The sequence below is a fragment of the Neurospora crassa genome, linkage group I (genome assembly GCF_000182925.2).
Source record: "Neurospora crassa OR74A linkage group I, whole genome shotgun sequence".
Lineage (NCBI taxonomy): Eukaryota > Fungi > Ascomycota > Sordariomycetes > Sordariales > Sordariaceae > Neurospora > Neurospora crassa.
In genome coordinates this window covers 7,530,163-7,554,410 of record NC_026501.1, presented here as the reverse complement: position 1 = coordinate 7,554,410, position 24,248 = coordinate 7,530,163, and the positions used below count along the sequence as shown (strand labels likewise).

Below are 24,248 nucleotides of genomic sequence, written 5' to 3'. Positions count from 1 at the left end.
CTACCTCTAGGGATCTTGGGACCTGGGGTTCATACCGTCTCTTTCTTCCATGGAATACAACGACAACATTGAGTCGGACTGAGCACGACATTGTTCTTGCAGACGGACCGATGTCAACACGCAGATGTTACTCACGTGGCATTCATCAGACCATCCGAACGTCGTTTGGACAGACGGGCCGCCCATGTGAGAAAAGAACAGGACGGGAAAAATCAACAAGACAAAAGTGCCGCCAAAAAAAGCCCATCTTGCAGCTGGGCGTGCAGTGGTGTCGATGGCCTCCCGTCGATGGCCCGTCGATGGAACATTGCATTGATGGAGAAGCCAGGGCGAGATGGATCATGCAGGCCAAGCGTGGAGATGATCCCAAAGGGGTATAGCCGCCCAGGCAAAAGAAGCCACCACGGCACCTGGCATGAGAGCCCGGTGCGTCTTGGGGACAACGAATCTGGAGATATGCTTCAGTTGGGCATTTAGTCTCATATTAGCTGACATGAAAGATCAACCGGTTGCCGCCGTTCAGAGCGAAGTCCGAGTTGCACAGATCGTCATTTTCTCCAAAGCTGTGCCTGTTCAAAGTAGCTTCATCTTGCTTTTTTTTTTCTCTTCTCTTTTTTCCTCCACATCTGAAGAAGAGAAACCCATAATTCCCCGCAACAAACATCGTCACCACCCGCGCCGCCGTGGTCACCTGTCGCTCTTTGCGCAAAGTGACCTGTGACCATCCGTTTCTTTATATTGCCGTGATCTGTGTACCGCGCTGGCCGCGCTCAGCTAATACCTACTCGTGGTCTTGCACCAGAGGCGGCTTCTACATCACACTGGTTGTTTACTCTTTCCGTGATATCATTTCCATCCAGAAAACAAACAGGCAAGATAAGATACATTAAAGGGTGAAGCGAGACCCTTTGGCAATTCGGTTGGGGATTGCTCATTGCGCTCCCCTCGCCCATCCCCACCGCCTCCGCCTATCAAGTAACAGCCGGCACGGGAACCCTCGTCTGCCCACCCCAGGACTCTCCAAGAGAAGTCGGTCGATTCCCGTTGCAATCTCCTTTTCCGGATCGCTCGCGGTCACTCTGCCCGCATCTGCCCGCCGAAAGACGCTGCCACTGGCACTGGACACTACTGCTGGGAAGTCAAAGTCGACCTCGCCAGCACAATCCCTTCGCCTCGGTCCTCCCTTTTTCCTCTCCTTCTGTTCGCACTCCTCCGGACTGCTTGTCACAGGACATCCACACCAAGGATCGATATTCGCACTCCCTTTGTGCGTGATCGCGTCCACGGCCTGGCACCACCCCGTATACATCCCGCCGTACACAAATACAGGACCCTCCTTGCTACACCCACCTTACCATTACCCGCGACAGCGATCGATCCTGGCCGGTCGACGAGAAAGAAGCATTCCAAACTAATTACTCTTATTTTCGCTCCCTCTCTCCGTCATTCATCCCAAACACCACCACTACTCCCCAGCCCTGCGCCGCCGGCTCCAGATTCCGCTCAGCCTCGAGCCCAGCAAGTCTCGCACTCCCATCGTCTGTCACCTTGCAGTGTCAGCCGATCCGAAACCAAATACGCTTTTCGCAACCACGCCTCAAAGAAGAAGCCGACCGCCCACCCGTGTCACATCACTGGGACCGATTCGGAACCCCAGGGACGTCGGAAAACAACAGGGAGAAAGATAGACTTTTCAGCTTGAAAGGTGTCGCTAGGCCACGGCCACTTCGGCAACAGAACAGGAAGCGCGATCGAGCAGCAGCAATCGATTTGGAAAGCAGTGCTTGCATATTTGTAGTGAACCATCCTTCACGGCATTCCACTTCAAGAACCTGCGCAATCGGGTTCGATCGAGTTCAAGGTCGAGCGCCAATTAACAAACACACACACACCGGCTGTGGCAGCGTTGCGTTGCGTGGCAAAACACAGCCCTTCACGACTCATCATCCAGTCGGAACCCGCGGCCGTTGGCTGATTCAGGTTCCAAGGGACATCTGAGATCGACGTGTTGGCTGCCAGTTCTTTTTATACTTGGCCAGGGACAAACCATCCATCACCTCCTCCCGGCAATTCGTCCATTTTGCAAAGCCAAGTGCGCAACCCGAGCTTCTTATCTGGTATGACGCGAGCCCACGGCACGGCAACCCAGAACCGCAAGACACTTTAAAGACGTGTATCACAGACCGCGCGTCCGCATCCCGCAGCACGCATCCGGAAGCGATACGGCACCATACGGCACCTGCTCAGATAGCTCAGACCTACCTACCTACAAACCAGCGTTGGTGGCCACACAAACCGGGCAATCCAACAACCACCAGCATCAACACCAACCGAACGACGTGCACACCTCTGCATTCCAGCAACCCTCCCTCCCCCCCCCCCCCCCTCTTCCCCCAACCATCACAAGCTAGCCCACCATGGCTTTTTTCCAGTCGGAGCAGAATGGTGAGTATCTGGTTTCCTTTTATATCTTTCCACAGAGCACCCGACCCTGGGCGATCTGCTCCCCCTTCTACCCCTTTCCCAAACACATGGCCCCCCGTTTGCATGGCTTTGTTTAGCGGCCCCCTTCAATTGCAGCAGAATAAAAACGGCCGATCCACACCCATTGGCATGTTGTGAAGGTTGCCGCTTTTCCCACTTCCCGGTTTTTTTTTGTCCATCTCTGTTCCATTGGAGGGTCTCGGCTGGTCTCTTGGCTGTCCTAGGCGCTGCCTGGGTTATCAGTGCGCTCCGCTGTTGAGTCCGCTGTGTCATGTCGAGGAGATTGCCGTTTCATATCCCTATCACAAGCGTCACTTGCATGCATGGTGCCGCTGCCCCTAAACCCACCTTTTTCTTCCTTGATTGATGGCTTGCTGACGCTTTGGGTTTTCCCCCTGACCTGGGATTTAGATCAGCGGTCTGCTGCTGGCTTGTCGCTCAATTCAAACAATCCTTTTCGCAACCGTGACCGCGCCTCTCCCACCTCTTCAGGACCTCAAGTATCTCCATTCGACGATCCCCCTCCAAGGCCTACCTCGCGGAACCCTTTCCTCGATATTGGAGCTGCCAACAGCACTCGTCCGACTGCACAAACCAACCGATCAGTTTCCGACACAATGTCTGGCTTTGACAAGAGGTCGTCTGCCACGGCCGAGGACCTGTTTGTAGGTTGCCCCCAATCCTTCCACCTGCGGCTGTAACAAGTCACAAGGAACCCTCATTTGCGGGGTATCATGGAGCCAGATTGATGTCGTACCGATTGACTGACATTGACTTTGTAGGCTTCCATCACGCTCGATGACAGACCTTCTGGCTCAAAGCCACCCCCGCCGCCGGTCGCCCGCCGACCTGTCCCTCCCCCAGTAGCCAAGTCCAGAGGACCTCCTCCCGCTCATCGCCCCTCTCGCTCTCAAGAGGAAGACGTTCGCTCCAGGAAGCCTCGTGGAAACGGAGGTAGCGGCACACTCATCGACATCGACTCTCCCCCGCAGCAGCGAAGAACAGAGAGGCGTCCGCGCAGGAACTCGGATACGTCTGTCCTCGACTTGACCGAGGATGAGAAAGAGCAGAGGGCTCGTGATGCCAGGCGGCGTGAGCGTGAGCGTGAGCGTCGCCACCGCGAAAACAAGGAGAAGAAACCCACCAACCGCAAGCTCGACATCATCGACCAGCTTGATGCCACAAGTATTTACGGAACCGGAAGTGAGTTGTCCCCGTATTCAAGTTTGCTCTCCAGCGCTAACAGAATTGATCAACAGTGTTCCATCACGACGGCCCATTCGATGCTCTTAACCCCCACCGGAACAAGAACGGAAGTCGACGTGCTCCTATGGAAGCCTTCCCTGAAGGCTCGTTGAACAACAGTCTGGGTGGTGCTGGACCTTTGAACCCCCGGCCCGATCATGCCACATTTATGGGTCAACACGACGAAGAGGCCTATAGAGACTGGACTACCAGGGACAAGGGCCTTCCGTCCAAGAATGAGCTGCCCGTCTTTGACCCCACTTCCCGCGGCAGTGCCATGCACGGCGACGAGTCCCTGGGACTTGGCACTTCGACTTTCTTGGAGGGCACACCGGCTGCGCGTACCGCGATCCAGCAACGCCAGGACGAGCTTGCTCAGGAGTTGACTACCAACGGTCTGGCGCGCAAGAAGTCCCTTGCCCACCGGATACGCAACATCAACAAGAGCACCTCCCGCGAGCGAGAGTTCCAGTCTCTAGGCCGACTCAACAGCGCAGATTACGGGTACACAAGATCCCCCCCCGGCGAGGGTGGTAGAACTTCTAACAGCATGAATACACCCAACTCTGAACGCAACCCCTTCTTTTCAGAATACAGCCAGGGCAAGGGAGGAGAGGAGGGCTTTAGTGTGCGGAAGACCGACAACAACAGCCCTAGAGGCAACATGGAGCGCCGGGCTACTACGGATGCGGCCATGACCCTCGAGGAAGGACAGCAAAAGCCTACTGGCATTTTGGGCCGCATGAAGAGCTTGAAGGGCGGACGGAGGACCCGTCCGGCCCCTCCCGGCCCTGACGCTGGTCCTGTGCCCTCGCAATTTGCGTAGAAACGAGGATTTGTGGGGTGAACGGCGAAATGGTGACACGATCTCGCATCAAGACCTGAAGCGGAAATTTGCTGAGTTGTTTTACGCCAATATTTGACGTGAGGAATCGCGAAGCACGACATATGGCTCTATACATGGTCGCTGGGATCGTTCGAGCAGGACCTCCGTTCTGGGCAAGGGTTGTTTCTCGGTAGTCACATTGGAGGAATCGATCGCGGCATGCAGGAACACTCCTGTACAAAAAAATTGCTAATGTTTTGCTTTTGGTGCGCAAATAATGGGAGGAGAGTAACAGGCGTGCTCGTTGGGACCGCCCCTCCTATGGTGCTCTTATTATCTTTCTTTTCTCTCTGTCTGTTTAGTTTTTTTGTTAAAACGTCAATGGGAGTCGACGATTCCTTCTATCGGACGGTTGTTTTTCGCGGTCGTTTTTATTTCTTGCATTGTTTCCTCCTGCAGCTGCTTTCAACGAGAATCAACGCACAGTACCATACCAAGTTCACCTCGCACATGATTAAGGGCATTATTACCTTTGGAATTCTACGGTTTACTGTCCTTGAACTAACATGGAATAGTGTTTGTTGTATGTATGTATTATTTGAAAATTTGAGAAAACGAATGATGGACTGTGGTACATCTAGAGATTTGCAATCATTGACTGATGGAGATACCTTGTCCATGTGTCGTGTTAACTCGTTGCTACAGTGTCGAACGGAAGTTTTTCTAATCCGAGATTCTTGAAGCAACGCAATTTGCATGTTGTCTCCAACTCACCCATTCTTTGCACGACAAATTTTGGCTTTTACCAAACAACTAAGTCCAGTCGCAAAACAAACCACGTCGAACCTGCTCTATAATACCTAATGACAACAACCCCTCAGCCCAAGTTTGATTTTTCCTTTTACGACGGAACAAACCCCTACTTACCCACACAATCACCGAAACATCACCCTTCATCGAGCCACGCCATTGCCACACTGCACAGAAACTATACTCGAGTGGTAGTCCAGTCATGACCACCATCCCCAAACCCACCAGCATCCGCAAAAACAGCAACCGCAACGCATCCCACCCATCGCACCTTCCTCCAACACCTCCAACCCTACATCCCCTCCCCGCCTCCCTGCTCCTCTCCCAAGATCCCAGACTCTCACGGCTGCTGACCCACGATCGCAATGACTTCTTCTCCACCGGCTGTCGCGAGCTCGACTCCCATGTTCTCCTCAACGCAGGACTTGGAGGAGGAGGATTCGAGGGGGGTTGCGTGGTCGGTCTAAGCTGTGAAGAAGAGGAGACGATTGGGTTGGCGATTGGATTGCAGGTTGTTGCGAGGATGCTGTTGATGTCGTCGTCGTCGTCGTCATCGTCGTCGTCGTCGGGGTCAAAAGCAAAGGCCATGATCATCACGACACTTTCCACGACTTCTTTGCTCCCTCGGTTGAGATTGGCATTGGTTAGTGAGGCTAGGGTGCTTCAAGGGAATGGCAACGCACACCACCAGGTGGATAGAGGGGTAATCATGCGTTGTTTGGAGAGGGTGTTGGTGGCGAGGGTTTTTGATGCAGAGGGGTTGAGGGAGGTTTTGAGGGAGTTGGAGGAGGTTGAGCAGCAGCAGCAGACTGTTGTTAGCCATAGTGACGGGAATGAGGGGAGACGAGGCGGAGGAGAAACAGGAGAGAAAGGAACGGAGAGAAAAGAAGACGGTCTACTACCACACCTAATCATAATAACCAACACCTCCCACCTCCTCAACACTCTCTTCACCCGCAACAAGACCGGCAGCGACAGGTCCGCAGCGCATAACTCGGCGGTTCAGCTTTCTGATCAAATTCGTGGACTTAGTCGGAGAGGGCCGTTGGTGATGATGCTAAACTCGACTACCTCACCAACAACAACAACCTCTTCATCCTCCTTCAATACCAACTCGATATCGATGTTCGACGACAACAACAACAACAAAGGACCAAAACAACCCGACCTCAGTATCATGCGCTCAATCTTCAACCCACCACCACCAACACCTCTGGCACCTATAGAGGCAGCAGCACCGGGGTACATGGGCGGCTTAGTCGGCGGACACACTGCTGGTGCGCCTTCTGCTGCAAGTTACAGAGGCCCCGGGGGATATGGAGGACGTGGAGGGGGATACGGCAGGAACCATCATGATAACACCCATCTTCATCCTCACCAAACACAAACCCAGTCAGCAGCAAGAAGAAACATGAAGCCCTCGTACGGAATGGTCTTCACCCAGATGCTCGATTTACATTTATTGTGCACCAAAGTGCCTACCAGGGGCAGGACTCGTCGCGGCGGTGGTGCTTACGGAGGAGGAGGAGGAGGCTACGGAGGTTATGGTGGTGGGTATGTATGGGCAGTGGAGGTATTGCTGGATGAGCTTGGGGTTTATGAGGGCTCGGATGTGGTTTTGGACAAAGTTAGTAGTAGAGAAGGAGGAGAAGAAGAAGAAAAAGAACAAGAAAAAGAAGGGCAGGGGGAGCAACAGGAGGCGGGACGGCGAAATGAAGAGGGGCAAGAGGGGAAGAGGAAGGGGAAGGGAAAGGGGCTGACTAGAAGGAGTAGGGAGCAGAGATGGGGAGCTGTGGAGATTGAGGAGGGGAGTGGAAGGGTTGTTGATGCTTTTAAATAGGGGAGTTCGGGGAGGGGGAAGTAATGGAGGGGAGTGTGGGAGGAAGTGGTTGTTGGGGAGGTTATTGTTACTCGCATTCTGATGGACCATGCAGGAGATTTGACATCATCGAAAGGAGTTGCCTTTTTGATACCTGGCGTTTAGATGTACATGCCAGACCCCTAAAAGATTTCTCGCTGATATTTTACTGGCGTTTGCTTTGCCTAACCAACGGCGTTCAATTTGAAGCCCAAGAACCATATATTATAACAACTCCACGCTACAAAGGAAAGTAAGAAGTGAAGCTACAAAACAAAACAACACAAAAGGAACAAAATCTATCGATCCCACGAACTGATCACACTCAAGTCCACAACCCTCCACCATCTCTCTTCCGACCAAAAAAAAAGGGCCTTGTCCCCTATGCCGGTATAGTCCAAGCAACCAAATCCTCCCTTACCTCAAACTCATCCACCTGTCTCGCTTTCTTATACCCACCATAGCCATACGCTCCTCTGCCACTCCCACTTCCCACCCCACTACCAAGCGACAAAGTCGCCAGACTAGCGCCACTATCACTCCGATCGCGTCCCCTAAAACTATCCATTCTTCCAATATGACTTTCATAGCTTGGGTGTTTGTCTCCATCCGTGATCACAATCCCCCCCAAAGAAGCAGCGTCTTGGAATTGATAGGGGGAGTTCAAATGGGGAGCGAGAGTGGGGCCGACGGGAGCAGCGGGGGAAAGCATCTTGCCCAGGTCGCGGAAGGCGGGGGAGAGGCCGTTGTTGAGGGAGGTATTGATTTTATTGACGGTAGAAGCGGAGGTCGCGGGGCGGTTGTTGTAACCATTGCCGTTAAGGAAATTTGGATTGTTGTTGTGGTTGTTGAGGCTGTTGAGCAGGTTTCTGAGGTTATTGGCTTCGTCTGCCGCTCCCCGGGGGTCCCGGGTGAAACCGTAGTTGTTGATGTTATACCAGTTATCTTTGTCGGCGGCGCCTCCTTCTTGGTCGTTTTGTTGTTGCTGCTCCGTCATCATGGTTCGAATGCTCTTATCACTTGTTCCGCTGTGGTGGCGGATGTGCCGCCTTATGCGAGCCATGCTTCCTGGGGTTTGGGTTCGTGAGGGGGCAGCGGTTTGTGGGCGGAGGGTATCTTTGTTGTAATTACTGTTGCCGTTGCTGCCGCTGTCTTCGTCTCCAGAAGCCGAGCCGCTGGTGGGTTCATCGCGGTGCCGGGGGTGGCGGGATCGAGCGGAACTGGCGCTCGGGGTGCGGAAGGTGTTGGATCTATTTGGTCCGGGAGTTGTTGGCGCCACCGGAGTGCCACCCAGTCCTAGGGAAATGGCGGCCGCGAGCTTGTCTCGCTGGTCTCGGTAGTACTGGCCCGAGGTGGAGCGGAAGTGGTGGCCATGTCCTCCTCCGAAACTGTGCTTCTTCCGGTGTCCCGCCCGTAATTCACCGTCTCGGTCCCCGAAGCTGTGAGCGTTATTGCTGTGCCCGCCGCGACCGCGCGTGATGGGCGTAGGGGTGTTCGCTGCTGAAGACATGTCCGTTCGGAACCCGTCGCCTCCAGAGAAAATATCCTCGATGCACTGGTCAGCTGTCAGCTCGCCCGGCTGGGATTCCCAGCTGGCAGCTAGTACCCGACGGTAGCAGTCCTGCAATTCAAACACGTCCCGCGACTTGTGGCTGAGACTGGGTAACTGGCCCAGTGCCAGGTCGGCCGCGGCTTGATGGTGGTTGCGGGCGAAGTTGTGGGCGTCGGCGTTGGGGTCCAGCACGTCGCCCGCCACGAGGCCGGCGATGCCACCGAAAACGGGAGCCGTCTTGAGCGGCGGGGCGATGAAGTTGCGCTCGCCTTCGACTTGGATCATGAGGATGCTGATCTTGAGTGTTGAGTTGATCTTGCTGTCCTGCATCAGGTAGCGGCGCACCACGCCGTCTTGGACGTCCTCTGCCGGGGTCGCCGTGGTTGTTGTGGCGAACGTCTTGGTGGTCATGGCTGTCATGGGACGTTCCTGCTCCTTTTCCTCTGCATCAGGCCGTAGATACTGGGGACTGTTAGCGTCCGCTGGTGCCGGTGTTACCGCGCTTAGTGAGCTGCGATTACGGATGTGCCCGAACCGGAAATCGACCGCTGCCGGGCCACCCGGAGATCCGAGAAACGGAATGAAGCCGGCTCCAACACCATCCCGGAGGATGGTTTCACTCTCCTCGACATACTCGGCTAGATTGAGGCGGACGACACCTAGAGTGGTTTTCTCTTCCCGGGCCGGAGCTGGGCCATTGCCGTTTACTGTGCCATTGGTGTTGAAGAGCTGCAGAACCTCAAACTCGATCGGGCATTCCGTGAGGTTGTTGTTACGATCGACAGCGATGCGGATAGGGATGACCTTTGAGTAGCTGTACTCAACTCGGTGGTTGGCAATAGGGCATCTCTGCGTCTTGCCACGGTGCTCCGAGTGAATGCTATGTGGGAAGTGCCATTTGATCAGGGACCCTCCAGAGACCAGTGGCACATTGTTCAAATCATAGATCTGGGGCTGGAGTTAGACGACGACCTAAAGCGAGCTTCAAATTGAGGACGACATGCCTTGAGGTGTAGTTCAAACTTGGGCTAGAGCAAAGGTATTAGTACTGTGTGTCCCTGTAGGTAACCAGAAGGAAATGGGTCAATACGAACCTTTTTACCCTTGCCGACTAGAGGAATGTGAAGCATAATATCAGCTTAACGGGTCACGACCAATGGATAGTTTGAAGGCAGATTCAGCGTGTTCAAGGCAAGGTTCATTCCATAATGCTGGAAGTGCCGGTAGACAAGATGCAGCAGCGTCATGCACAGCAGGACGGACGTTCATAGTCAGGTAGGGTTTGGGGTGAAGGAGTGATGATAAGCTGGAGAGATTGATGGAGGGGAGTGGCCGCATTGAGACGAGCGGGAAACTGCGAACGAAGGTGGGTGGGTGGGATGGAATGAAGCGGAAGCCGGATGTGATGAAAGGAACAAGAGGGAGGAAGGCTAGTCATGCTTACTGAGGGCTGCCATGTCTACATGCGACGGATTCAGCAGGTATTTCCGTCGTCCGTCTCCAAAGTACGGTACGCGGTCTCAGGACTGTAACTGTACCGGACCGTTCGATCCAGGTTCCCGTGGTTGACGCCGACACAAAGGGGCGCCGAGGTCCCCTGCCGCAACGTGAGCGTTCCCTTTTCGGACCCAGTCGTCGATATCGAGACTCCAACAACGCAACAGCGACAACGGGACTCGGAAACAAACCCTCAGGTCAGTGAGAAAAGTGAAAAGCTTGGAGTTGTGCCGTTGAGGCGTGTCAGGGATGGCTTGGCATGTATCGCGGACGAACACAGTTGTAACGTAAGGTATTCCGTATTACCCCCCTATCGACCAAAACACGACAACAAGACAGCAAAGACCTAAGATGTGTGTGTGTGTGTGTGTGTGGGTGAATGAGAACTTTGGACTGCCGGTTAGTAATGCTTCCACGACAGATTCTGGAAAAAGTCCTTTCTTTAGCCCAACAATTTGCCTGGGCATATTTGTTTTGCGCGGCACCACGGATATGATGGATGGATGTCCAGGCAGGAGCCCCTTAAATTAAATGAACTAATGTCAAACGGGCATGGCGATGAGGATAATGGTTTCCATTCGCTTTGCGGCCTCACTCCGTCATCCACGACTCTGGAGAACTAAGTCTACACACTCACCACAAACTCTTCCTACAGAAGTCCCATCAGGATAGCGGTGATGTCGAGGTTGGAACAATGCCCGTTCGAGACCGGGAGACTGGGGAATGCCGAGCTTCCAGTCTGTGCTCCGGCTGAGTGTGATGCTGGGGGGGCGAGATTCGGTGTTACGCCACTGAAGGGACCGCCAAGAGCGCTGTCCAGGATGCCGTGGAATCGTCAAGGAACGGGACCTGAGTTTGGACGTTCTTCCAAGTGGGGACACCTTCCCCGCTAGGGCCCGCTAGCCGATTGACTGATAAGCCCGATAAGAGCTTCAGAAATTCCTCATTCGTTCCTTGTCAGTCGGCGCCAGTGATGCAGTCACTGAGACTGAGCAAGACCTGCCCGACTCCAATTCCTCCAAGTAGGTAAATCACCAACCACCACCCCAATCGGGCACCTCCATGCGCCGCATACAAACAACGCCAATGTCCAAGGAACCATAGGTGCCTCTAGTCGCCATGGATAATCACAACAAACAATCCGCCTCAGGCAAGGCGGCGGCCGATTCCAAGAAGCGCAAGGAAGCCCCATTGAATCAGAACCAACAAGGCAAAGAATCGCGTCCTCCAGCCCGGCCACAAAAACGCGTCAAGTTCCAAGATGCACGCAACATCCGCAGCCAGCCTTCGGACGCCGCCCTTGACGATGGAAAGCTCGATCTCCAAAAGTTCCTTAGTGCCCGTGAATTCGAGATCAAGGCCCTCGAGACGAGCATGCGAAAATGCAAGAGCGCCAACGCCACCCGGGTGTTCCAGCAGGTACCGCGCGAGATGAGACGGCGGACGGCGAGTCACAACGCCAAGAGGGTTCCCAAGAGGCTGCGCGACAGAGCCAAAAGAGAGATGATGGAGGACAACACACCGACCGTCGAAGCGAGGAAACGACGGCCACGTACAACACGCGCCAGGATACGTGCCGAAAACGCAAAGCGACTCGAGAAACTGGCCGCAAGGAAGAGGAAAAGGGCGTTGCAAAATGAAGCCGGGGGAGAGAACAGGGACGAGCCCGGAAAGACGACGATCCAGACGAGAGCCCCGAGACCCAAGATACGACGTGATACCCTGAACGAGCCCCCGAAGCCAAAGTCCAAATTCAAAAAGAGACAGATCAACAAGACCTGGCTCCCTACCCATCTATGGCATGCCAAACGAGCGACAATGACCGAGTCAACCAAGCCTCTGTGGCGGTTCGCGATCCCTTTGACACCGACGCAAAAATGCTATCGACCGACCCACCGAGCTTCTGGACAAAAGGGAACTGTTTTCTGGGATACAAGTTACATGAGCACGGTCAGGCTCTACGGAGCAGCGGGAGGCATTGAGCAGGTTCTCAAGGCACTAGGGCTGGTTCAGGAGAGTCTATGGGGCAACCGTGGCAGGAAATGGAGAAGTGGTACGAGGACATGGAGCGGTATGGTGAGCAGACAGCAAAGGAATTCAAGAAGGGACATCGGGCCTGCTACGATTCTATGGAACCCCACTCCGACCGTCGAGACTGCCGCGCCCGAGTCAAACACTACCGAGCTGAAGAAGACTCAACGACAAATCTTAATCAGGACACACCCCTCATGCTTTCTTGAACTCTTTGACGAGCTGGTTAAGCTCGCAAAGCTACATACGCCCCAAGTTCACGTCGAGGACTTGCGTTTCGAAATCGGTAGCATCGAGCTTACTGGACCCGGTTCCACAGAGACATTGCTTGCCGTGCTTCAACCATATTATACCGAGGAGCGCCATGGGCAGGTTTTCTCCTCTCTAGTTGGGGTAACAAATCCCGCTTCTCTTCCTAAAGACGCAGTACTGGGCTTCTCAATCAAAGACCCGCGATTGTCGTATCCTCCCAAGCGGGTCGACACCGCCAGCAAGGTGAGCGATTCTGCTCTGCTCGATACTTTGACTCAATGGCCTGTTGAGGAACAGGTGAAGCCATATGGGCTCTTCGACCGTGATGTTCGCTTCAAAGCTTCCAGTCTACCACCACAAAAGTCCATCAATCGCCGAAAGGGCGCCAGTACCCCAGGGCAAGAGATGCAAGTCACAGCAGCGGACCCTCCTATACCAGTCATCGCGTTCACCTCCAGACCGGCAGCTGGTGGTCAGGCACAGGGTACATGGACACTGTTGGCGCCATGGAAATGTATTCTGCCGATATGGTACAGCATTGTCCATTATCCCTTATCCACTGGAGGCAATCCTCGGCTAGGGGGGTTGAATGAGCAGCGGCAGATTGCTTTTGAACAAGGGACTCCCTGGTTTCCTGGGGATTTTCTTGGGACGAATGCGGGTGTGGTATGGGAGATGGAACAGCGCGCGCAGCGCAAGAAGGCCTGGGACCGGCGGCCGAGGGGCAAGCGCATTGAATGGGCCTCGCTGGATCTCGGCGCTGGACGAAAGGGCGAGATTGGAGATGGCTTAGCGTGCGATTTTGAGCATCTTCTCGGTTTGCCCACGGATCATTTGCCGAACTCCTGCGAGGATCAATCAACGTCGGATGTCGATCCAAATGCAATGGACCTTCATCCTGGGGAAGAGGCTGAAGCCGCAGCCAAGTTGGGGAAGGTCCACAAAAATACAGTGCCGTCTTTGACGACGGTTGAGCAGATGAAGAAGACAGAGTTTCAGGCCCTTATCTCCTCGGTGAATTCGGGCAGACCTCCCCCACGGTCGATCATATCAGTCAACATCACATTTGTAACCAGAGGCGTTGCAAACGCGTGCGCCAGAATATATCGTCTTCCATCTCAGCCTTCAGCAACGACGGCTGTCCCGTCGTCGGAGACGGAGGTACCCGCTACTGATCCGGTCGCGGCCGGCATGGGATCTCTACCTGCGGATCTCCGCGATCAATGGCTTCAGAAAATCCCCGGCAACAAAAGCGGCAGCAGGTCTACCAAAGTCACCACAGCACACGCAGCACCACATATGTCTCGCGACGTTGGTCAGGGTACTCGAAAACAATTAATGGCCAAGTCTCTCCTGTCAGGGGATCCATTACCCTACCCCAGGCCTACAGCTAATCAGACAGACATTGGCGGTGGCCATCCGCTGTGCCCCGGCGAGGAGGACCTGATCGGGTTCGTGACGGCCGGGGCGTACAGCCTTAGCGAGGGCAAGGGTACGGCGGTTGGGGCAATCTCTGCCGAGAAGGCGTTTGATACGGTCAAAGAGTCGGGCCCCAAAGAAGGAAGGCTCTGTATTGTGAGGAATGCCGGGGAGAATGTAGGCTGGCTGGCTAGGTGGGAGCTGGTGTGAAAACATCGTGAGATGTTGAGATGAGATGATACTACATGATAAGAGATGTGGCATTGATGAAGATACCTGTTAATGGACGCGGCTGTCGATATCGATAGTGGGCGGGCTGCAAGCCGTGAAAAAAACTCACCGAAATGAGGTCTCAAAGAAGAAAAGTGAAGGTGATGAAGATTTGTTGAAGAATGGGAATACTCTGTAGTTTGCTTAAACCCTGTCTCGGCTATTCAGATACCGAAGCTTCAGGGAATTGGGCTAAATTAACCGGTCGACGGCGAGCTTCTTTCACAGTAGTATTTACATATGTCTAACCAGCGTCCATGTCATTGAAAGCTTCCAATGCCACAAGCCTGATGACCGACGCTACGCCGCTCAGAATTGCATAGCTTTACTCTCCCGCCTCTGATAAGAACCGTCTGGGCTCCGAGCCTTAACATAGCGAACTCTCTCAGCATAACAATCATCGCGGGAAGAAAAAAATTTATCGAACCACAAAAGACAGGCAAAGTCAAGTTCTGGCCAGTCTCCCACAATCATGACACATGTACGATGAACCGTGACATCGCCTAGACAATCACGTAGTTCCCCTCCGAAAGTCGTAACTCGTTAGTCTCAGTGTGTATGCTCGGCACATCCCCATTGTCTAAGATTACCGAATGGTAAACCTATCGGGATCTTACTTAGTGTATGTAATCAGCAAAACCCGGGCTGGCCACGATGCAAAGTCTGTGTGTGTGTGTGTACATAAGCCGAAGAGATGTACAAGGCAATTTCAAAAAAGTCTGTTAGTCCAAGTTTCCTTTTTCGTTAGGCCTTGTCCACGGGGGTGCAGAAAGCGGGAAGATCGTCGTCGGTGGAACCAAGATTTCCAGACAGTGGACATGGACAAGGACATCACCAAGGCCCCCATCCATTCCGCTGCTGCAGCCTTTCGGCTTTTACACTACATACTGTAGGAGATGCCCGGGCGTCTCTGGGGGAAACCTACCAAGAGCCTACCTAACTAGGTATGCACTACACCCCGCCCCGGTGCTGTTGGCCGGCTGGCGAGAGTTTTAGTGCCCAAGTATCCCCATCGATGACAGTCTCACCTTATTTAACCAACTCGCCCATGGAAAAAAAAAAAAAAAAAAAAAAAAAAAAAAGAGAAAAAAAAAACATATTGTCGATAGCAGCCTGGGGCAAGCTTCCCAACCAACCGGGAAGGGGATGGGTTCCATACTCGCTTCGGTTGATGAGAGACAAAAGAGTTGTTGAAGACAGCCCAGTCAAAAAAGCAAAGTCAAAAGCCGGGAAAAAAAAAAAAAAAAAAAAAAAAAAAGGACAGAGGTCGGAAAGACGGATATGCAGCTGCTCGTTTTGGCTGGACAATTTGGGGTGGGTGGATGATCTTCAGCAACAACAACAATATATGTAAGAAAGCTGAATGCATTACCTATCAATCAAAGTACACTAAACCGAAAGTTGGCTGGCTGTCTGTCTGTCTGCCTTTCAGCTGTTGCTTACTACACTAATGTAGTGCTTGTTGTTGGTCTACTGCACTAACCAAAGCGGAAAAGCTTTCAAAAAAAGGAAATTTGGAATTCTTGTCCTCCGTCAGTCTTGGTTGTGTTACCAATCTGTTAGTAAAAGGGAAAAGGGAGGGGTCGGTCATAATCAGTTATTTCTGTTGGCGGTCGTTGTTGTTGTTAGTGATTTCTACGATTACGAACTGGCTGGCTGGCTGGCTGGCTGGCTGCCACAGCTCGTACAGTATGCAGTTCTGGGGTTGAACAAGCTTTTACTTTACGCACGTACTACAAGTAAGTGAGCAAGGGAAAAGAGGAACAATACCGACGGTGAGGGAGGTCGGCGAGGATATCGCGAAGGTGAAAAATGCAGAAAAGGACTCGCTGAGACTTTTGTCCTCTCTACACACACTACTTTAGCATAGAAGAAGCCCACTTGGTGTGACCATGTATGTAATACCTACCTATCCTATGATTCTATCACAAGACTCTCACCAAAGTGGGATGAGCCGCTACTTGAGTCGCGTTCGAAAGTCGAAACCGCCATCGTCTGTCGTGCGAGCGCGCGCGCTGTCGTGTGATGAGGACCGGTGGGGCTGATGGCCCTTGAGGGTGGACATGTGAGATGACGGGCGTCAACGATGGGGCGACGGACGAAATTCGGTGCGAGCGGACGATGAAGGGTCTAATGTTGGGTCAAAATCGATCTCAATTACTTACACTAGGTAGGTTAGGTAGTGGGCCTGCACTATCGTGACTGTCCTTCCCCGGCCGTGACGGCGACAACGACCTCCGCTGTATGAAAGCGTACTTGGGAAGCTAAGATGGCAAGATTGAAGGTCGGGAGAAGTACGGGAATAAGATACACAGCGCTGTGGTACCTGGCGCTACGGAGAATGGGGAAAAGGCAAGACTTGGTAAGACATTGACAGCGGTCCTGGTCGTATGTTGACAATGATGACGATACTTCAAATGGCCGAACTTGCCAAGAAAGCCAAGAAAGCCTCGACAACCTCCTCCACCTTGCAGATTTGCATGAAGGATTTGAGATTCCAACATGTTATCGGTTCCTTCACCTCTGGTTTGGAAAGTCGGTCTTCAAAGCGCCTTTTTTCTCCCACTTGGCTAGCTCAGTGGCTCTCCTTCCAAGGAGCTGAGGGCAGAAGATCAAGTTTTTCGGAATCAGCAAGCTTTTGACGGGGCATTTCTTCCATCATCAAAGACCAATCGAAGTTAGTGTTCGGTCCCGAATCTGTTCCCCTTTGGTTGCTTGTGTGGCGGGAAACTCGTGTCGTTGGGCTGAGGCTCTTTTGGCGCTGGCGAGTGAGGTTGGCTGTCTTTTTACTACATGGATGTAGTGTACCATAGTTGTCATACGAACACAGACAGAAAAGCGGACTTCAATTCCTCGACCTCGACCTTGTACATAGTGTACAATTCCCATCTTGGCCTCCCCTGATGCCAGTCAGCGAGGCGTTCAAGTTGTTGGATTTGTTACTTCCACTTGCCTGATTCGTACCTACCGACCTACCAACCCCAGGGCCCCCACCCAGTTGCCCGAGGCAGTCACTGGCTCCCACCCCTCGGGGGCCCGGGGATTCACGCAGCCCAGGCGCATCACATAGGTACCTAGGTAGGTACACCCTTGCCCGTTTCTTGGCCAGCCAGCGCCAGTAAGTCTAGTGTATAAACGCACCAACTGTGCGGCGTCCACTGTCCCCCCAACATCAACAACAGCATTGAGGACCCCGTCACCAAGTGTACCAACATCCCTTCTCTTGATGGGCATGATACCTAGGTAGACATTCCATGTGTTTCTTTTCATCCAGCTATGGATCCAAACAGCTGGCGATAGAGACAACCTGCTCTTAGCTATTGGCACAAGCAGTGATGGTCTAGTGACCTTGATGCGTGCAGAATGCAAGTCGGGCCTTGATATGTAATGTACAATATAATCATGCACTGCTAAGGTGATGTATATTTGGGCGCCAAACTGCAACCCTCGTCTGGTCTACTGCACATCACTTGCTTTAGCTGGCGATCTTTCTGCCGCTTTTCGTGTGATCCCTCCATCTCAAATCTCTTGCTCTCCGTTGCCGCCGACCAAACACTCCATCTCTCTCCCTCCTCCATCTCCCTCCCCCTTGAACCCCTCCACCACAGCTCCCAACTTTATCCGAGCTTACTCCTCCCGTCATCTTACTCTTTTCCTCGTCCCTTGCCTTCCCTTGCCAACACGCTACACTATACTAGATCTCACCATTCCTCAGGGCTCCGGGCATTTTTCGGTAACCACTCTCAGCCCTGGTTATTGAGAACGCCGTACATTAGTGAACACCTCACATATTGGTAGCCGAGTGATAGCGCTGTTGATTTGGCCTAATCAGTCAGCTCACGTAACGACGGCGGCCCCAAAGCCCTGGACATCCAGCCAGCCCTTGGGATCGACATGCAACTGACACTACAACCACCTAAACCTCTCCGGATGCATGAACCCCACCCTTGCCCATAGTTTTGCGTCATGGGAATTCCTCTTCTGATAGATTGGACCGCATCTTTAATACATATTTCATCCAATTCCCAAAACTCCCGCTTCACATAGCTACCACTCCGGTCTTCTTTCTCTGCCGCCGCCATATGCCTTTCGACTGTCTCGGTAACCATTCGCTGTTTACCCCAGATATCTGCTGTGTCAACAGGGGCAGAAGTAGATGGAGAATTATCAAGTGATTCGTGAAGGAATATGGCTGAATCCACCTCAGTATCGTTGTCGTCGGCCCATCTGGTCGGCACCGTCGCCAACCCACCCAAACTAGACGAGTCCGAATACCTCCGTGAGGTTTTCGGGATAACGACGGAAGATGCCACCGCCACTGAGGCCGAGATCGAGGAGAGCTTGACGGCAAAGGCTTCGAGTCTGGGAATCGATGTCTCGAACCTTACTGACAGCCTGGGAAATCCCACTGCCTTGAACGCCACATCAGCGAGAAGCAGCACTCTCGTTGCCCACCAGCGCTCCAACACAATATGCTCGAACGACAGTACCACCGGCACCGAAACGGCCACAGGCACCGATAATGATATGGCTTCGAACTCGTCGGCAGCAATGCCGGCAACTCTCACACAATCCACGAGCAGGAAGAGGTCCAACACTGTCAACTTTTCCCAGTATGAGAAGTACTTGACGCAGCTGAAACCCGCGCTCCACCAACCAAAGTTTTCCAACCCAGCAGCGCCCACAAGGCGGCCGTCGCACAACATCTTTGGCTTTGGGCATTTCAAGGGCGTCAGGGAGCTCCGGCGCGGCCTCACAGGCAGGTTGAAGAGGAGGAAAACGTATCCGGCGTTACCAATCGTGTAAGTGACTTTGCTGGATCATTAGCCCCACCCACCCAGATACTCTGGGCATCATGAGCCATGTTGGAACGACACATCTAACGAGTTCTACCGTTTCCTAGGATCTGCATATGCTGCCGCGAGGAATTTGCCCAAGAGAACCACCTCCTCCAGACGCTACCATGCGGCCACACCTACTGCCAGAACTGTCTGGCCGTCATGATCAACCAATCCACCACCGACGAGTCCAAGATGCCTCCCCGCTGCTGCACCCAGCCCATTCCCAGCTCCATCATCAAGACGATCCTCACCCGCGAGGAGCAGCAGGCCTTCCTCAAGGCCGTCCTCCAATACAGCACGCCCTGGGAATCCCGCATCTTCTGCCCAAACCCGGCCTGCGGCGAGTTTATCCCGCCTAGAGCCAAGCTCGACCCCAAGCACCCCTTCGAGACCATGTGCAAGACGTGCAAGATGCGCGTCTGCCTCATTTGCAAGCGCAGCGCCCATCGGCTCGGGCAGGATTGCCCCGAGGACATCGAGCTGGAGACGGTGCTAAAGATGGGTGAGAAATCCGGGTGGCGTAGATGCTACAAGTGCCGCAACCTGGTTGAGCTCACGCAGGGGTGCACGCACATGACATGCCGGTGCAAGGCGCAGTTCTGCTACATTTGCGGTGCCGTATGGGATCCTGTTGTTGGGTGTCCCAACTTTTGCAACGGCGAGGAGGAGCTCGAGCGGCGCAGGAGGGAGGAAGAGACGCGCCTCGCGGAGCTGGAAGTGAAGAAGCGGGAGCAAGAAGAGGCGGCTGCGGCGGAGGGACGGGCGCAACAAGCAGCGGAACGGAGGACGCGAGACAGTGTAGAGTTTCAGGCGCTAAGGGAACGGCAAAACCATGAAATGTCCAGGGTTTTGGCATACGAGGCTAGGATGCGCAAAGACATGCGCACAAAGCAGTCGGAGAAGAAGAAGGCGCTGCTGGAGAAGTACGCGGAGCTCACAGAGAAAATGAAGGAGCGCCATGCGAAAACAGAGCAGCACCTCGAGGACCGGCAGATCGAAGCCGAGATGGAACTCCGCTCGTCGCTGGACGCTTCGGAACGGAGCATCAAGATACAGCTCAAGCACATGGAAGCCTACTGTAAGACGCTTTCGCAAGTTGAGGAAGTAAGCGAGAAGGACCAAGCCCTGCAGGACTCGAAGATGCCTTCTAGGGAGGTCACCCAAAAACACCTCGACCAGCTCAGCGAGCAATACCGCATCCGCGACGGCATGGAGAGACGGCACCAAGCCCAGATCAACGTGCTTCGCGAGAAGCAAGGCAAAAAGATGGAGCAGTTACTCGACCGCCACGAAGACGAGATGGAAGCCCTTCTCCACAAGAAATCCGAAGAACTCGAGGACCTCGCCGTCGAGTTCGCCAATGAGGCAGATGCCGTCTCCCGCACATTTGCCCAGAGGAAGGTCAAGCTGCAGAAGAGATGGCTGGTCAGCGTGGAGATTTTGAGGGTAGAGCAGGAGAAGAAAACTGGAATGCGGTACGCTTCCATGGCTGTGCCGCAGTGGCCTGCTGCGACTACGACTGAGAGCGACACGGAAACTGAGAGCGAAGAAGAGGAGACGACAGCTGCCGCTCATCTGCAAGAGCAAGAAGTCATTGAGCTCGCACGACCCAAGGCTGAAGCCGAAATGAAGGAGGATGGGTGGCCTCTCAGCAACAACGACAACATCAAGACCACCGAGATCGAATTACCCTCAACACCCAAGACGGTGACGCCGGCTGTGACCCCGACACAAGCTCGGTTCGAAGCTGAGCTTCGCAGGTACAGGTCGCGGACTCGGCTGGTGGCTCCGGGGGAACAATCACCACCGGTATCACCACGTACTATGCGGTGATGCTTAAACGGACAATCTCCTCCCCATCTTTTTTCACCTCATCATTATATTTAACACATACGTACCAAATACGATACCCCTACGATTCAACAAGCTCACATACAATTCTGACGATTACCCTTATCAATACAATACTACCACCGCCAACCAACCATCCATCCATCAAGCGGCAGACTGTCAGAAAATCATTCAGCATCACTCTTCAACTCTCTCATATGTCCCATTTATCATCATTATCATCATCATCATCATCTCTCAGCAGCATTCAGCATTCTGCATAACATTACACGGAGCGCAAGACGTCCACATCATACATAGTACCCATCATCTCCTTTACCAGTAGTGAACCATCTGTCCCATGACCATTTATTTACATTACTTTTTCCTTGCTACGAAGCTGATGATTTTCTATACCCCCCCTTTTTTTCTTCATAAATTTTTGTCTTGTATGGCCACATCGAGAGCATTCTCCGACCCATCATCTCTTTCCTTGTCATCAGTTGGGAGGAGGATCTACAAATGTTACGTAGGTGGAAAGCTAGGGGGCTGGAAAAAAAAGAGGACAACGAAAGACAGGCGGGAAGGGTTTTCGGGACCAAGGGACCGAGGGACAAATATCGAGAAGGAGGAGGAGGGAAGTTAGTGGAGGAGGATTTGGATATTCGGGTATCTATCTAGGAGGGAAGAAACAAAAAAGAAAATTTAAAAATCGACGACTTAGGATGTGCGAACTGGTGGAGGATATACCCATTGCGAGATTTACCTTTTTTTGTTATTAGCATCTATTTAGCTGTGTAACAGGAAAGAGACATTGATATCACACATGCCAACAAACACTTGCCTACTATATATTTGCATCTGATCAAAAATGATGTGGAATATGTCAGCGTTGCCCGTCTTCCCAACTGGTCGTGAAACTGTAAAAGACGTCCCTCTAGTCTAGCTCAGCATCACAAAGTCGCATTCATAGGTAGATTAGCTTCCTGAAAATCATCCCTTGCTTGCTTCGCTTCCTGTATGTGTATTTGTCTAATAGGGTCATCAAATTCATCATTTCGCCTCTATTTTAAGTTGCCCAGTAAATACCAGTAGTTGGGTTCCTTTTTGCACACACCAAAAAAAAAAATCCTGTTATCCCACCACACACAATGCCAAGGTGCTTTCTCCACACACAACACAGGTATAATAACTTTCAACACTTCAACCCTTTTACAAGAAAGCTCTCCACTGTATTCTAATTAAAACTCATTGGCTTAAGCGCTCAAAGTACCACGGACACCAGTCTTGGCACCAACCTCCCTCGTCGTTACGGTGACCGAGAGGTTAGCATCGACGAGGATGGTGACCTCGACCTTGCCGCCCTTCTTGACACCGCGGACGGCGGCCTCGGCAAGGGTAGAGCCGATCTTCCATACCTTCTCGCGCTTCTCCTCCTCTTCCTCCTCCTCGTCATCGGAGAAGTCAGAGTCGTCACCCTCCTCATCAGCATCCTCGACCTTGGCGGCCTTGGACTCGTCCTTAACCTTGGGTTCGGGCTTGGTGACCTTGATGTGGGTGTTGCCCTCGGCAATCTTGACGAGAACATCGCCGCCATCCTTGGGGGCGGCAACGTGGATTGTCCTCCTGGCGGGGACGGCGGTCTCGGGGGCGATGACGGGGACGAAGACCTCCTCACCGGCCTCGTTGAGGGAGATGACACCAATAGCGTTAGTGACGTGAGGAACGGTGGTGACGGCGGCGTGGGTGGACTGGTCGATGTCCTCGGCCTCGTACTCCTGGATCAAGCTGGCCTGAAGAGCGGCACCGCGGGCGTTAAGCTCGGAGGGGTTGATGGCGGCGGGGGTGGTGGAGGGGGCGAGGATCTTGGTAGTCTGGGGGAAGAGGTAGCCGAGGTTGGCGGCGATGCGGGGAGTGTGGGAGGTACCGCCAGACAGGATGACCTCGTCAATGTCGAGAGCATCGAGACCAGCCTTCTTGACGGCGGAATCGACGAGACGGGTGAAGCCCTCGAAGACAGAGCGGGCAATGGTCTCGTAGCGGAGGCGGTTGATGGAGCTGGTGAAGTCGATGCCGTTGGCGAGGGACTCGACGCTGAAGCTGGCGTTGGTGCTCAAGCTGAGGGCCTTCTTAGTGGACTCGGCTTCAGCCTTGAGCTTGGCGAGGGAGCGGGCGTTCTCGCGGGGGTCGACCTGGTGCTTCTTGATAAACTCCTTGGAGAAGTGGTCAATGAGAACCTTGTCGAGGGCAGTGCCGTGGAAGTCGTAGTCGTGGACGGTGGCGAGGATGGTGTACATGCCGCTGCGGCTGGCGACAACGGCAACATCGGAGCGGGTGCCACCAAGGTCAGCAACAACAACAATCTTGTCCTGGACCTCGGTCTCGGCGCGGGCATCGTAGGCGAGAGCAGCGGCAACGGGCTCGTTGATGAGCTGGAGAACCTCGAGGTTGGCGGCGGCGGCGGCAGCGAGGAGGGCCTCCTTCTGCTTGTCGGAGAAGTTGGTGGGGACGGTCATGACGGCGGAGGTGACCTTCTTGCCAAGGTACTCGGAGGCGGCTTCGATCAGGCGGCGAAGGTAGCGGGTAGAGACCTCGGAGACAGAGAGCTTGGAAGCCTCGCCCTCCTCCTTCTCCTGGACAGTAAAGGCAACGGTGCCATCGGCATCCTCAGGGTGGGCAGAGGCGTGGTTGTGAGTAGGGTCGACGGCCGCAAAGTCCTTGCCGAGGAAGTCCTTGAAGTAGGCGACGGTGTTCTTGGGGTTCCTGACGAGGAAGTTCTTGGCCTGCTGGCCGTAGTACTCGTCGCCGTCAACGTAGGACAGGATGGTGGGGATCTGGCGGTCTGTACGACGAGAGTTTGTTAGGAGCGGCCGCATGGGGAAAAGAAAGGGTATGGCACGTACCGCCATCCTCGTTGGCGATAACCTCAGCCTTATCGTCGACAGTGCAGGCGATGGAGCTGTTGGAGTTGCCAAAGGTGATACCGATGACGGTGCGCTCGCTGGGCGCAACGCTGACCTTGGAATCGCTCATTTTTGCGGGGGGGTGTGAGGGTGTGGGTTGAAGCGGAAAGAATCAAACAAACAGAGCTAGAGGATGGAGGTAGGAAGGGAAGAAAGCGCAAAAGTCAACGAAAAGCAGCACTGCTATCGACAAGGCAGGACGGGAACCAGACCACGAACGACGAACGGTAATGTCGTCCAGTGTGTGGGGGCTCAGAAATTTTTGGAAGGCGGACGCTAATCGATACGGGATGCTTGCTGGCCCCACATCGTCACTTGTGGTGGGCACCATTAGTGTACTCGCTGTTTGTTTACATATGCTGTCGTCGAC

General features: G+C 53.6%; 6 protein-coding genes across 7 annotated transcripts; 4 read left to right on the top strand and 2 right to left on the bottom strand.

The window, feature by feature from the left end:
• Positions 1-592: 592 nt before the first annotated feature.
• Positions 593-5,208, top strand: NCU00687 (hypothetical protein). Its single transcript, XM_960734.3, has 4 exons — positions 593-2,445; positions 2,896-3,149; positions 3,267-3,687; positions 3,744-5,208. Exons 1-4 carry the CDS (start codon positions 2,418-2,420, stop codon positions 4,553-4,555), a joined length of 1,515 nt encoding a protein of 504 aa, XP_965827.2. The 5' UTR covers positions 593-2,417; the 3' UTR covers positions 4,556-5,208.
• A 153-nt stretch (positions 5,209-5,361) lies between these two features.
• NCU00688 (hypothetical protein) lies at positions 5,362-7,205 on the top strand (the record flags this gene model as incomplete). Its single annotated transcript, XM_960735.2, has 1 exon — positions 5,362-7,205. The coding sequence occupies exon 1, from the start codon at positions 5,568-5,570 to the stop codon at positions 7,203-7,205; it is 1,638 nt and encodes a 545-aa protein (XP_965828.1). The 5' UTR covers positions 5,362-5,567.
• A 135-nt stretch (positions 7,206-7,340) lies between these two features.
• NCU00689 lies at positions 7,341-10,682 on the bottom strand. 2 transcript variants are annotated; one of them, XM_011394514.1, is made up of 4 exons: positions 10,220-10,682; positions 9,870-9,886; positions 9,780-9,803; positions 7,369-9,723 (listed from the first exon to the last, which is right to left on the bottom strand). In XM_011394514.1, exons 1-4 carry the CDS (start codon positions 10,230-10,232, stop codon positions 7,606-7,608), a joined length of 2,172 nt encoding a protein of 723 aa, XP_011392816.1. In that variant the 5' UTR covers positions 10,233-10,682; the 3' UTR covers positions 7,369-7,605. The 2 variants fall into 2 exon arrangements, with proteins under 2 accessions (XP_011392817.1, XP_011392816.1); XM_011394515.1 differs by lacking the exon at positions 10,220-10,682 and having other exon boundaries at positions 7,341-9,723; positions 9,870-10,201.
• A 568-nt stretch (positions 10,683-11,250) lies between these two features.
• NCU00690 (ribonuclease P complex subunit Pop1) lies at positions 11,251-14,594 on the top strand. The gene has a single exon (XM_960737.2). It carries the CDS (start codon positions 11,392-11,394, stop codon positions 14,182-14,184), a length of 2,793 nt encoding a protein of 930 aa, XP_965830.1. The 5' UTR covers positions 11,251-11,391; the 3' UTR covers positions 14,185-14,594.
• A 3,215-nt stretch (positions 14,595-17,809) lies between these two features.
• On the top strand, positions 17,810-21,749 carry NCU00691 (hypothetical protein). Its single transcript, XM_960738.2, has 2 exons — positions 17,810-19,046; positions 19,148-21,749. Exons 1-2 carry the CDS (start codon positions 18,433-18,435, stop codon positions 20,916-20,918), a joined length of 2,385 nt encoding a protein of 794 aa, XP_965831.1. The 5' UTR covers positions 17,810-18,432; the 3' UTR covers positions 20,919-21,749.
• A 42-nt stretch (positions 21,750-21,791) lies between these two features.
• NCU00692 (chaperone dnaK) lies at positions 21,792-24,128 on the bottom strand. The gene is made up of 2 exons (XM_960739.3): positions 23,819-24,128; positions 21,792-23,757 (listed from the first exon to the last, which is right to left on the bottom strand). Exons 1-2 carry the CDS (start codon positions 23,946-23,948, stop codon positions 22,172-22,174), a joined length of 1,716 nt encoding a protein of 571 aa, XP_965832.1. The 5' UTR covers positions 23,949-24,128; the 3' UTR covers positions 21,792-22,171.
• Between the last annotated feature and the right edge of the window lie 120 nt (positions 24,129-24,248).